This window comes from Hippopotamus amphibius, chromosome 1 (assembly GCF_030028045.1).
Source record: "Hippopotamus amphibius kiboko isolate mHipAmp2 chromosome 1, mHipAmp2.hap2, whole genome shotgun sequence".
In the NCBI taxonomy this organism is placed as follows: domain Eukaryota; kingdom Metazoa; phylum Chordata; class Mammalia; order Artiodactyla; family Hippopotamidae; genus Hippopotamus; species Hippopotamus amphibius.
This window is the reverse complement of record NC_080186.1, coordinates 15,926,574-15,941,493: the sequence shown is the minus strand read 5'-3', so window position 1 is coordinate 15,941,493 and position 14,920 is coordinate 15,926,574. Positions and strand designations below refer to the sequence as shown.

At 37.1% G+C, this 14,920-nt stretch overlaps 1 protein-coding gene and 1 pseudogene across 12 annotated transcripts in view; one reads left to right on the top strand and one right to left on the bottom strand.

Annotated features, from left to right (window-relative positions):
• Nucleotides 1-14,920, top strand: part of EIF4G3 (eukaryotic translation initiation factor 4 gamma 3) — a 342,848-nt gene that overhangs the window by 286,662 nt on the left and 41,266 nt on the right. For all 12 annotated transcript variants that reach the window (XM_057698680.1, XM_057698671.1, XM_057698760.1 and 9 more), the window contains 3 exons: nucleotides 11,593-11,739; nucleotides 13,166-13,402; nucleotides 14,452-14,556. In XM_057698680.1, the coding sequence (XP_057554663.1) occupies nucleotides 11,593-11,739; nucleotides 13,166-13,402; nucleotides 14,452-14,556 (489 nt within the window). The remainder of the gene's footprint in view (nucleotides 1-11,592; nucleotides 11,740-13,165; nucleotides 13,403-14,451; nucleotides 14,557-14,920) is intronic.
• LOC130831114 (small ubiquitin-related modifier 2-like) lies at nucleotides 12,719-13,056 on the bottom strand (annotated as a pseudogene).

The following is a 14,920-nucleotide window of genomic DNA, read 5'->3' as shown; positions in this document are numbered from 1 at the left end:
GTCTTTAAGCAACTAAAAATCCATATTGGGAAAAAAACAGCATTAGCAGGAAAAAAAATCACTTATGAGGTATTTTGTGATATTGCAGTGTGTTGATGTCATAATGAATGATTTAGCCTGCAAAACCAAGTTGAAGGAAAAAGAAATCACTGTATTCGTGGGAGAACGACAAACTTTTATGAAGCAAGTAGCGTTTGAGTTCGGCCTGGATGGAAGAGGGTGAGGGGTACGAGTATAGAGAAGGAAGAACACATTCCACGCAGGCTCAAGTCTAAGGCAGCAAGCATGGCATAATGGTTCCAAACCACTGACTTTGGAGTCTCACGGTTCTAAAATGTTAACTTTAAAATTTAAATTTAAATTCCAGCTCTGCCATTTGCTGACTTATAACTTCAGAATAGTTACATAACCTCTTAGAAGCCTCATTTTTTAATCCATAAAATAAGATTAATTCATTCAATTTAAGGTTAATATATTGATAAAATTAATTACAATAAATGAGATTGCATATGTAACATCCTAGGTCAGTATTGGCCTGTCATAAGCCCTAAGTGATTCAGAACTAAATTGGTGGTGGAAAAGATTGTGAAGATCTTAAAATGCTGGATATAGAATGAGGATGATAGTAATAACAGAAACCATCTATTTAGTACCTACTAGGTTGCAGTTTGAGTAGGTGCTTTACACATGTCATTTTAACCCTGAAGGGTCAGTATTATTAGCCCCACTTTATTGAATAAGAAACTGAGCTTTGAAAAAGGGTAAATAACTCGCTTAAGGTCACATAACTGGTAATTGGCAGTGCTAGAACTCAAATCTAGGATTATTTACTCAATTACTTGCCATATTACCTTCTAACATACCATAGTGATCTGAAAGCAAACTGATTCCTCGGCTCATGCCTCTCATTTTCATCGTGAAGACCATGACATCCCGTAGTCAGAAATTAGAATTAGGACTAGATCCAGCTCTTCTGGCTCATACTTTTGTGCTCTTTACCAATTTTTGAATATAATGCTACAAGCAGTGAAAGGTTGTTAATTTTTTTAAGAAAAGAATACACTTGATGAAAATGACCCTTGCAAAGGCCTGGCCATAATACAAGTTAGTTTGGAATGGGAAGAATTCACAGATAACCCAGCCATTTATAGGACTTTTGTTATGATATACCCTCTTATAATAAGATTTTTTAAACTTTATAGAATTTTTTTTTAAATTACAAAGTAACAACCTATTGGAATAAGTCAAACAAAATAGGGATATACACAGAAAAAGTCAGTACTCTTCATTTGCAGTCCCAGCCAGTTAAGTTTCCTTTCCTTCCAAAGCAGTCAATGTGAATGATTTGGTTGTATCCTTCCACAATTTTCTTTATATTCATAAAATCATATGAGGGTATATACATACATATAAAGAGGATATTTTAAATTTTTGCTTTAATCGAATTATATCATTGTTTTACATTTTGCTTTTTTTCCACTTAATATGTTTTGGGCATCCCCCTAGGTCATTAAAGATAGATTTTACTTATACCTTTTTAGTGGTTGTATATATCCCATTACACATGCACACACACACACGTACACACACACATATATAAAATTTTTCCATTCATTTTCTTCTGTTCTGCCACTGGCCCCTCCTCCATGTTGTTTCTAGCTTTTTGTTTTGGAGGTTTTTTGCAACCAGAAGCAGCACTGCAATAAACAACTAAGTATATTTATTCTTACATGCTGGAGCTTTTACTTCTTTAGCGTAAGTTCCCCCAAAGTTATATCATATACCAAAGGACATATGTCTTTAAACTTTTTTTATTGACGTATAAGAGAAATACATGCAGTTTGAGAAAATAAAAATTGCTCATTTGTAGTTTTTGTCAAATTAATGATGTAAATACTCTCTTAATGGTTAATTTTAAGATACCAGCAGTTTGACAGTTCTCACAAATTCCTATTTGACAATTGGCTCTCATAAACTAGAATGAACCAGCTTTAGCACACCACTACAACATGTATACAGAGAAATGTACCAAGCATTAGTGTATAGCTCATTGTATATCAGCAAAGTGAACACATCTACCACCCTGGTCAGTAAATATAATTGTACCTTTTTTTCTTCCTTAAAGGTGACCACTGTCCTAACTTCTGACACTGTAGCTAACATACTTTTGAAATTTATTTTATTTTATTTAAGGGTGATTTATTTTACTTAAGGGTGGCAGTGGGAATAATCATAGATTTCTAATACAAACCAAATACAAAAATCAAACAACCATGAGAATAATGAAAATCTAAATATGAAAAGCTAATCTTTTAGGAGAAAAACGAAGAGACTATCTTTGAACTTTAAATGGGGGGAAATTTCATCAGCAAGATTCAAAATGAATAATCTATAGTGGAGAAAAATATCAAATTTGACTGTTAAAATTTATAACCCTTGGTGCAGCAAATGATGCTATAAATAAAATAAAAAGATAAAGCCACAGCCTGGGAGAATCTATTTGGAATACATTACAGCTGCCAAAATTTAGAATCCAGAATTGCGGAGGAAAAAAAGTAAATCAATAAGAAAAAAAGCAGCCCAATTAAAAAATGGACAGTTCATAGAAATGAAAATCCATTGGCTCATAAACTTAAAGATACTCAGTGTTATTCATTATTAGGGAAAAATGATAAGATAAAATACAGTTCTATGCAAGTCATATTCATGAGAGTGAGGGGAAGAAAAAGAAACCATTTTAACGTGTTGACAAGGAAGACTGTAATCACTGGAGGGTAATTGGACAGCAGTAGTGAGGAGGCTCATGGGCTCCTCCCCAGTAATGTCACTTCTTGGTACATACCCCAAGGAAATTCCCAGTTGTGCACAAGGAATCACATATTAGAATGTTTATTTGTGTATTGATTTTAATAGTGAACAATGGGAAACAGCTGTAATAAGCCTAAAGAAGACAGTAAGAATATACCACAATTTATTTGGTCAGTGGATTTGAATAGACTATATGTACACAGTCGTTAAAATTAATGATGTAGGGAATTCCCTGGTGGTCCAGTGGTTAGGACTTAGTGCTTTCACTGGTGTGGCCCAGGTTCAGTCCCTGGTCAAGGAACTAAGATCCTGCAAGGCACATGGCGCAGCCAAAAAAAAATTAATATTGTAATGCTAAGTGTATCAGCATAGATCAACCTAAGAAATAGTACTGAATTAATAATATGACACCATCTAATAAGATTTTTAATATGCAAAATAAAATTTTTATTAAATATATATAATAAAATTATACAAATTGGAAATACTAAAACACCAAATCCAAGGTAAGAGAAAGAAGGAAGTGGGATTAAGGAAAAGTATTGTGGCCTCTGGTATTGGCAGATTGGATAATTCAGAGCACCTTTCCATGGATAACAATTAGAAAAGCTGGTCACATATTTTAGAAAATCTTGAAGGTATCAGAGAGCTAAAAGACAGTAAAGAATTTTTAAGGTCCTAGAAAAGGTAGAAATCCAAAGAAGAATGAGACATTTGGTAAAACTTTCCCCTTGAAGAGGCAACTAAAAGGCTTGAACAACTTGTTTTTCATAGACTTCCGTTGAGTTAGGGGGACAGAAGTTGGGATGAAGGCCCACCAAACGGAGCAGCAGAAGAAGCTCCAGTAAATCCTGCTGTACTTTTGGTTGAGATCCCAAAGGACTGTATGTTTGGAACAAGGGTGAATAAGAAATTCTCCCACTCTCACAGGGACTGTAGTTCAATATGAGATCATCTCAGTCCTTGAATTTGGATTCCAGTGATTTCATAGTGTTGGTACCCGCTAGGTACCTGCAATAAGCAATCAAAAATTCTTTTTAGAGACTGTCATACTAGTCTTCCAGTTATTTCTATGAATGGTTTTTCAAATGAAATGTCCAGCACCCAGTTAAAAATAATCAGGCACACAAGAAAAAAAGAAAGCATGAATGAGAACCAGCAACAAGCAAATGTCCTACATTGGGCCCCAGATACTGACTTTATCAGGCACAGATGTTAAATAAATATGCTTATGTTCAAGGTGATAAAAGATAGATTGAAAATTTGAATAGAGAATGAGAAAGTATAAAAAGGATCAAATAGAAATTCCAGAACTGAATATTATAATAAAATTAAGAACTCAATGGATGGATTTAATAGCAGATGAGACACAGCTAAAGAAAAGAATTATGAACTAGAAGGTAAGTCTGTAGAATCCAGACTGAAGCACAGAGACCCCCCCCCCCCCCAAAAAAAAGGAAAATACAGGGAGGGTAAAAGATGGTGAAATCAAAAGATTTCCTACAAACCCCAAGCATCATTTTTTTTAAATGGTGAAATAAAGGAAAACTTTTACAACTGGTTATAGCAAAGCTAATTACAGGAAGAAAAAGATAGTAAAGGGCACAACAGTTTGTCTGCGTGTTTCTTAGGACACAAAAGTCACTAAATAGAAAAGATTGGTAAATCAGACTACATTAAAATTAGCATTTGTCATCAAAAGGTGTTGCTGTTAAGTGAAAACGCAAGACATGATAGAAGATAATTGGAACACAAAAGTCCAATAAAAGATATATCAAAGTTTTTTTTAAAAAGCTAAAAGAAATCAATCACAAAATAACTCAGTTTTTTTAATAAACAGGAGACTAAACACTTCACCAAAGAGGTTATCCAAATGACCAATAAATGCAAAAAAGTTAATCAACTAGATAAAAAACAACGCAGTAACACCAGATTGCTTAATTTACCAGCTGTTCATAAATATGTGAAGCAGCCAGAACTCTCAGACACTTCCAGTGGGAATACAAATTGTAACAGCCACTTTGGAAAAGAATTGAGCATTGTCTACAAAAGCTGAAGTTATTTTTTCTGCTATATAGCCAGCATTTCCATTCTTAAATATTGATACATATTCAACTGATAAACATACATTTCTTATGTGCCAGGAAACATATACAAAAATGTTTGTGTCATTATTCACAACGGATAAAAACGTGAAACTGCCCATCAACAGTAAAATGGATAAACTGTTGCATGTTCATACATAGGACAGTCAACCCAAAGTATAACTATGCACATACGGATCTAACAAGAAAAAGCTTTAGCAGAAGCTAGACCCCAAAGAATATATACTGATTTGTTTATTTAAAGTTTAAAAAGGAAACAAAAATAACTATTGTGTTTGGGGATGCATATCTAGATGGTAAAACAAAGAAAAGCAAGAAAGTGGTTATTATAAAATTGTAGGATAATGGAATTAGCTGTGGATGCTGGAAGGTGGTAGTGCTTTGAAAGGAGATAGTTGAGATTCTAGGAGGCTTTCAGTGTTCATTAAGCTAAACCTTAAAAAAAAAAAAAGAACAAACAATAGAGTGAAAAATAAGAAAAGTGTTTTGGGACCTTGAACTTTAGTGCTTAGTTTCTTAAAAATAAAAGATCTAAAGTAAATATGGCAAAATATTAAGTTTTAGCAAAGTTGAGTGACGGGTACATGAACATGTGCTCTTTTGTTTTAAGGGAAGACATGGAGTTAAGCTGATTATTTATTTTCAGATGCCATGTCCAGGGGCCAGTGTTGTCCAAAATTGAAATGGTAGTATATGTTTCACTAATGCCAGCTTAAGCAGATATTTTCCTTTAAGTTTCTGTTTCCTATGCTAATGTTTCCTGTGAAATCAAACAAGAAGGATCTACTCTGTGCAACATTTTCCAAACCTTCTTGACCACAGGCACTGTTTGTTTGCTTTTTTAACATAATTATTAGTTTGATAAATGGTACCTCCCAATAGAATGAGAGAAATTGAAGACTGAATTAAAAAATTAAGATATTACCCAGGGGAGGTGTTCTTTTTCTATCCATGCTCCTTGACATGTGGGATCTTCCCGGACCAGGGATTGAACCCGTGTCCCCTGCATTGGCAGGTGGATTCTTAACCACTGCACCACCAGGGAAGTCCCAGCAATATTTTTTTTGAGATGTGTGCTAAAATTGTTACATCTAACTCATTTAATCCTCACAGCCATTTTATTATCCCTATTTTACAACTTTCTCTGAAAGTTAGAAAATTGCCTAAATAGGAATTTTATACATATAGAGGATTTGAATGTTAAATGATAAAACTCTAGCTCAAACAGTGGCCTAGATCAGTGGTTTTCAACTCTCAGGGGTGGTTTTGTTCTGACCTTGGGCAGTGTATGGAGACATTTTTGGTTATAGCTACTGGCATATTAGTAGGTAGTGGCCCAGTATGCTACTAAACATGTATAGTGCACAAGACAGCTCCCCCACAACAAAGAATTGTCCAGCCCAAAATGTTAATAGTGTCAAGGTTGAGAAACCTGGTCTAGATTGTCGAGATTTTAAGATTTAAGAGAATACTCGTTTTCATTGTCAGAGCAGGGTTGTTTTTGGCCACACTGCACAGCTTGTGGGATCTTAGTTCCCTGACCAGGGATCAAACCCCCACCCTTGGCAGTGAAAGTGCAGAGTCCTAACCACTGGATCGCCAGGGAATTCCTTCACAGCAGTTTTTAAACCTTTTTTCTGCCTCTTTGTCATTCATCTGGATCACACACCTCCATGTAAAACCTCTTTTGTGACTTTGCAGTTATGATCTAGTGGAGGGCTTGAGAATACAATTATATTGTGTGTCAGTTTTCCATGACATACTAAAGCGTAGGCTTTTTTTTTTTAATATAAATTTATTTATTTATTTATTTTTTATTTATTGGCTGAGTTGGGTCTTTGTTGCTGTGTGCGGGCTTTCTCTAGTTACGGTGAGTGGGGACTCACTCTTCCTTGTGGTGCGCGGGCTTCTCATTGCAGTGGCTTCTCTTGTCGTGGAGCACAGGCTCTAGGTTCTCAGGCTTCAGTAGTTGTGGCTCATGGGCTCTGGAGCGCAGGCTCAGTAGTTGTGGCGCACGGGCTTAGTTGCTCCATGGCATGTGGGATCTTCCTGGCCCAGGGATGGAACCTGTGTCCTATACATTGGCAGGTGGATTCTTAACCGCGGTACCACCAGGGAAGCCCAAGGGTAGGCTTTTAAGAAAGGAATTCTTTAGATTTACAGAAGAAATTGATACAATAGTTTTGGCTTTACCAAGTTGCTCTGCATATGCCATATTTATTATGTACACAGATACACTTATTTAGACATATACATAACTGCCTGCCTCTACCAGGCTTTGCTAAGTGAAACCTCTGGCACGTAAGGCTTAAGGGCATCATAGGAGATACTAACCCATGCCTCTGGAGTATGCTGCTGCTGCTGCTGCTGGTTCAGCTAGGAATGGCTGAAGAGACCTACAAGACCTCCTTCACAAACTGCGGGGTGCTTCACTAGAACCCAGTGCTTCTCTTAGGAGGAGGAGGACATCTGAATTGAGTGGCAAATGAAGAAGACTAGGCAAGAGAAATTGCTATCCTGTATCTAAATCTGTGCTTAAATAAAATTTTAAGTTGGGTTATTAGTCATTTTAATTGCAATGCTTTTGTTTTAATCAAAATTTAGAGAAAATCCCCATCTCAGAACTCCATTAGAATGTAAGTTCCTAAGGGCACTAACAAATATACTAGCAGTACAAATCCTATTGCTTGAAGAAAGTGACTACCTGGTGCTGACAGCATTCATATCCAAGATTGCTGGCTGGCCAGTATGTGGACAGGTCTCATCACAATATGAGATGGACACTGTTAGTTTATAGTGTCATGTAATGTCACATGGTTAGTGTACTGTTGTGTGAAAGTGGAAAGGTAGGTGCTCTCCAGCGAATCTAGCTTACCAAGCAGTCTTACTATAAAATATTCCCCCTTGACTCCCTCACTTCCTGAGAAATCATCTCCCAGGCAACTCATTTGAAACACTTATGTATCTTAGCTTTGATCACAGACTACTGTTAGATGAAAATTATAGTTGTTTAGAGAGAACTTTTTCTCACTGTTGCATGTCACCTTTCATTTTTGCTGTTATCCATGATCACCTCTTCAAGCATCTACCTTGTCTGCTGTTACAGACTGAATGTTTGTCTCCCCCTAAATTCATATGTTGAAGCCCTAACCCTCAGTGTGATGGTGTTAGGAGGTGGGGGCTTTGGGAGGTAATTAGCTTTAGATGAGGTCATAAGGGTGGAGCCCCCATGATGGAATTTAGTGCCTTTATAAGAAGAGGAAGAGGTACTAGAACTTCTTTTCTGCCACATGAGGATAGAGGACAAGGCAGATGTCTGCAAACCAGGAAGAGAGTCCTTCTTCACCAAGAATCAAATCTTCTGGCACCTTAATCTTGGACTTCCAGCCTCCAGAACTGTGAGAAATAAATATCTGTTGTTTAAGCCACTAGTCTATGGCATTTTATTATAGCAGCCCTACCAGACTAAGACACCCACTCTTCATGTTCTGTTCTAACTAACCAATTTTATTGAGTCTCCTGACCAGTCAGTGTCCAGCTGACAGCACATGCTGACTTAATAATGTCATAATCCTGTTGAATTTATTATTTCTTAAGGAGAAAAAAATTATCATGCATCACAATTCTCAGAGGATATATCCTCCCTGGCCTGTTTCCACATTTCCACAGCCCTGTTAACCATCTGCAGAGGACATTAAGATCATGTTCCAAAACAAGTCTTACGGGGGTTGTGTAGCTAGACATTCATTCATTTAGAGACAAATGTACTTGTAGACCTGTGGCCGTTCTGCTAATTGTTTGGTTTTAATACTTCCATGTGGATATATCTAAAAAGCTTATGCGCAATCACATGTTCTTTATGTCTTATATATATGTGAAGTGTCCCATGACCATCATTTGGGGATAGCAGGATATTCAGTTCTCTTGCTTTTTGTGGTTCTCTCCGTAACTGCTTTGTGAACTAACTTAAATACTTTCTTTGATGTTTATGTTGTTGAAATATAATTTCTCTAAATTTTTTACTAATAAACATGTCAAATACAGCTCCAAGTTTAAATATAGCTATATTAGTTTATTGGGTTCTTAACTATGTGCTAGTCTGAAGCACTAGTATTTGTTTGACTTAGACTATCTCATTTAATCCTTCAAACAGTCCTACGAGAGAGATGTTATCCCCATTTTAGAAAGAAATAGAAGTTTGGTGAAGCTTAATAATTTGGCCAAAGTCACATGGCAGAGCTGGGATTATGACTATCTCTAAAGCTCCTATATCAACAGCTACTTTATGATGTCCCTCAATCTATAATCATTGGAATGCCTCCTTTTGCAGATGAAGGGACTAAGACTTAATGAGGTAACTTGTTTACATTTACATACTGATTAGGTATAGAGCTGGGATTCAGCTAATTTTATGACTCAAGATTCCAGTGCTCTTTTACTTTCAGTGTTCCAGATATCCCAGGTAAACTTTATTCTCTGTGATTTACAAAGTACTTCTTCCAAACCTATTTCATTGGCTGCTTAAAGCTGCACTCTAGGTTAGACACAGGGATTATGCCTCCCTTGTTTTGGATGATGAAACGATCTTGGGTTAAAAGAATCACCTTTGTTTAAAATCAAGTAAGTGAATCTTTTGATGTTTAACCCAACCCTTTCAGCATAGCCTTTCCTACGTAATAGGTGTTTAAGAGGCAAAGCTTTTTAATACATTTTGTATAGGGAAATGCTCCTTTGCCTTATGCCATTTCAACTTGTTCTTGTAAACCAACATATCACAAGTTGTATTTATTTAACCTTTCCAACTCATTTTAATTCAAGCCATAAGACAGTGGCTTGAATTTTCATATTATCCACATTTGTCACACTTTCTACACAGTAAATCCATAATGCAGGAAACATCTCTTTTAAGGCTGATAAATTATGGCCCAGGTGATTTTTATCTTACCAGTCTATTATGTCCTTAGTGTTAATGTAGGTAATGGTAGTGAATACACCAAGAAGTCAGATAGGACCTTTTGACTGGTTTCCTTGTGTTCCTGTACAGTAGCAAATTGGATATACCTGCTGATTTTTAGAACCTTTGATTTGTTCTGGAACCTAATGTCATGTTGGTGCTCTGTTATATATCACCTCGCTCTTAGATATGCTTCTTGTAGTGCATTGTTGTATATTCTGGGCCGTATATAGTAAGAGACAGAGTCTACTTTTGGCTTTTGCTTTGAAAAAACTTTGCTTTCATATAGCATTTCTTTAAGGCTGACTAAACACCTACTCTCTTGTGTGATCATAGAATAGGCCTGACTTTGAAATAACTTACAGTCGCTTGCATTGTATGGTCTGAGTTTGGAAATAAGGACCTGTTAGCTTTTCTATGGTTGACTAAAAAGTATTTGATGATCCTCCCCTCTTTCTAAGTTAATGTTTCCTGCTGAAAAGAAAGTATAATGAAAACTTGGCCCTTGGTTGATAAGAACTGCACTCGTTGAATGGTCTTTCATATCTCATTGGGAATATGTTGGAGAGTGTGCCATCAGTGCTAGCACAAATATATCATACTGTAGCATCGTCATCCTCAGTTCTCCGGTTTCTAACCATTCATCCTTGATCATCAGCTGTCCCAAGTCCATTCTGGTTGATAACTCTCTTGTGAGTATAAATACAGTGCATCCAATTTTTTACCAATTTCTCCCACTAAATCTAGAGTGAAGACCATGCATTTCAGAACTTTGGGAGCCACTTTGTGATTCTAGAAAAACCATTTTGCCATGTTACGCAATGATTGTTCAGAATGGTACTCGGGATTTTGTCTGTAAAGTAGAATATTGTAGTCAATAACTGGGCTGGTCCACTTTCTTTATATTCTAAATAAGAATATCTCTGTATTTAATTTCAAATAACCTTGAAGGTGTGTTTGAGCTATTGCAGTTACTAGAAAGCAGTTGTCATTCAATTTGAGTGGAAATCTTGTAAGCATCTTGCCTCCGAGGGGCCCCTCCCCTCCACTCTGAGTCTTTCTGTATATCAAAAGAATGTTTCTAAGGTGGGCATTTATTAAAGTGAACTTTTATTAGAGAACTAGTATTTTCTTTTGACACATAAGAAATAATCAATAAACATAGTATAGTGATAGTCAAGGTAAACACTAGCATTACAGTGTTGTGACATCCCCCTTAGGAAGAGATATCTCAGAAATCCTCAAACATGTCCCCCCTGCTTCTGCTTTTTTCTCGAATAAGGATTGCACCTCCAACAGTTTTTCTGTGGCCGTGGAATTCTCTCCTGCTTTATTTCATTTTTATTTGTTCCTTTAAACCAAAGTACCTACAGTAGTAGTAAGAAAAACAAAATAGCCCTTCAGAGTTAAAAAGGTCGAGAGGAGTGCAGAGTCATAGTTGTAATAATATTACAAGGATTTCAAGGACAGCTGGAGGCACAAGCAGCCATGGAGGATACAGTACATTTATATGAGAGGAATGTGTATCTTTTTTGTATAAAACTTAAAACATCTTAACCGTTGAAACATGAAATGCCTAAAGCTAAATTATATGTCTCTTGTAGAATGCTTACCTGTGGTTCGGTCGGTGTTATTTTGCACAATAAAGAAAATAGATACTTTGAGAAAATCATTGAATTTCTTTAAGTAATCTTGTCGCTTTTGCATTTTCCCATCTGGATGCAGCTGAAAGTACCCATGGCAGACAAGCCTGGTAACACAGTGAATTTCCGGAAGCTACTACTGAACCGTTGCCAGAAGGAGTTTGAAAAAGATAAAGCCGATGATGATGTCTTTGAGAAGAAGCAGAAAGAACTCGAGGCTGCCAGTGCTGTGAGTATTTTCACAGAAGGACAGTGCTTGTGCGCTTCGAGTGTTATCACATAGAATTGTCATGAAGCCGGCTACAACATTGTCCTGCTACTTCAGTGGGTGCCTGTGGCCTTTTCTTCACGTGGAGATACACTATATTCATATTTAGAGGAATGCTTTATTCCTTTTAGGGCCACATGTTAGAGCAATTCAGCCTTCTAAAATAGGGATTCAGAACCTAGACTTCAGAGAGGTCACTGAACTCCAGAAATCTCCTGAAATGGATGCAAACTTCTGGGTATAGTTTTGTTTTCTGAATAGGTCTCTAGTTACTGTCAAAATCTCAAATCCTTGACTCCTAGAAAGGGTGAGGACCATGAACCTAAGTGTATTTTTTTTTAACAAGAAGTTTATTTAAACAACAAGACGCTTGACTTGAAGGGAAAACTAGGATTTATTTCTTTTAGAGTAATTTATCCCTACTTAAAGACAGATTGCCCTGCATGTGACAGCTATGTACAAAAAAGTTATAAAATTGTCCTTGGTTTTACAATGATAAATGAAAAACATTAAAATTCTCCAATCGAACAAGGTATGTAAGGGTTTTTATATTCTTTTTTTGTTAAACAGTGAGAGTACAATGACTTACTGGAATATAAAGATAAGAGCTGAATGAGCATGTCGCTACTGGAGAGAAGAGGGTATTTTCACAGAACCAGTCTTTTTCCCCATCCCATCTCCATTTGATGTCAATCAGGACATACCATTGGCCATTTAGTTTAGTTTAGTTTTGTTTTGTTTTGTTTTTAAAGCAGTTTGCTTGTGCACATAGCAGTTATTTTCTATACAATAAAGGAATGAGGAAGGGCAAAATGAAAGAACAGAGAAACTAAACTGTAATAGTCAGGATGTGGTGGAACCAAATTGTGCTTTTTCTATTTGAGAATGTCTTCTCGGTCTGGAGGAACAGAGTTCTGAAGTAAAGTAGCAGGCTCCCTTTTTAGTAGACACTCCCTGTCTGCTGCTGGAACACATCAATTGTGTCTTCATCCTCCACTTCCAACTGTGCAGGTGTATCTGTTTCATTGATTGGCTGCCCATCAATTGGAATCTGATCTGCCTCATTGACAAACGCTGTCATTCACAGTAGGCTTTCATTAATTTACTAAGTGGTTTATGCCTCTTAATATTAAACTGCACCACAGAACCATCCTGCCCCACCGCCTTCAAGTCAATATGATCGTTGTTCTCAATCGTAACTCCTTCCTTGGGCTTTTCATCGACCATGGCGATTGCCAGAGTCTCCTCAGCTGCCACTTCACAAAAGAGGTATCAGGTCCGCACAGAACAGGCACACAGGCAGCACCAGTCAAGCGTATGTTCTTAGCATCTATTGTGCGGTACGGTTTTCATCATCAAGATTCTCTTATTCTTACTCACACAATAGCCAGAGGAGAGGACAAGGCTTCATGATGAGCTGGAAGAAGCTAAGGACAAAGCCCGGCGGAGATCCATAGGTAACATCAAGTTTATCGGAGAACTCTTTAAACTCAAAATGCTGACTGAAGCCATCATGCATGACTGTGTGGTGAAGCTGCTAAAGAACCATGATGAAGAATCCCTCGAGTGCCTGTGTCGCCTCCTCACCACCATTGGCAAAGACCTGGACTTTGAGAAAGCAAAGGTAAAACCCCACATCTCAGAAACCTCCGGCAAGGACTCTCTGTCAGTTGCAAAAGAAGTAGACTGTCCACCACAAGGGTCCATCTTGCCCCGGCAGTCTAGGCTGCTTGTTTTTCTTCTTTTGTCCTTCTCATTGTCAGTGTTGGGCCATCATGCTCTTTACCACATTTTCATTAAAGTCAGAAGTGAAGAGGGTCCCAAATTATATAAAAGCCAATTCATGAATTGAGATTATTTGTCCCTTGTCCTTTTTCTGCATGACTGTTTCCCAGGTCATTTGTATGTATATGTACAGAAATTTGGGGGAGAAAAGCTACTAAGGGCCAGGACTGAGGGTAAGACAGAAATGAAGAAGACCAGTAGCTTTCTCAAGTTTATGAGAAAGGTTTTTTTTTTTTCTCCAATTAATGACAGAGCTATCTAACCATAATATAAGAAATCATTAAAAAATATTATAATTCAAACATAACATGGTACTCTCCAAATAGAGGGTAGGGAAATTAGAAACGCATCAAAGAAATAATGTCAGAAATGTTTCATAACATCAGAATCAGCGAGGAGTATGTTTAGCTATGACAGAAAACCCCAAATACCAGTGTGTTATACAAGACTGAGGTTTATTTCTCACTCATGTAAATGAAGTTCAGGAGTAAGAAGTCTGAAACTGGCCTGGTGGCTAAGAGATAATAAAAAATTTCAGTTCCTCCAACTTAACATTTTGTCATTGCTGAGGTGTAGCCCTTGTCCTTATTGATCTCACAGCCGAGAAGGTTGGAAAGGGGCAAAGGACACAGCCGTGCCTCTCTTAAGGTTCCAAGGAGATGCAGTATTACATTTTCATTTATATTCTGTTGGCCTGTAATTAGTCACATGACCATCGCCAGCTGCCTGGAATATGTAGCCTTTATTTCGGGTGTCACGTTTGATTAAAAATTCTACTACGTTGCCTTTTGGCTGTAAGTTGTATTTGTAGGCTGTTTTAAAATTATCCATGGTAAAACTACATTTGAATTCCTCAGCCAGAAATGCTAATGATTTTGTATCTTACAGCCACGTATGGACCAGTATTTTAATCAGATGGAGAAAATTGTGAAAGAAAGAAAAACCTCATCTAGGATTCGATTCATGCTTCAGGATGTGATAGACCTAAGGCTGGTAAGTAGAAAAGTAAACCTGCCACTCCAGTCTCTTTTCAGGAGTTGTCTTGGGGAGGATGTCCTAAGACTTCCATGTATAATAACTTAATGCTTTTGCTGCATGACTCTCAGAACTTGAATTGACAAACTTTCATGAGAGAGTTGTGTGAAAGGACAAAAGGCGTATACACTTACCTGTCTGTTACTTGTTTCTTCTCTTTATTCCGATTATCAAACCGCATTGCAGTTTTGAAAGCAGCCGTTCTGAATTCAAACTGTGGTCATTCAAATTTAGTCTTAGCATGCTAAATCATCAGGAAGCCTCATCTTCAAAATGAATGTATTTAACTTCCCTGAGCCTTACATTTTAGTCTCTGAAATGG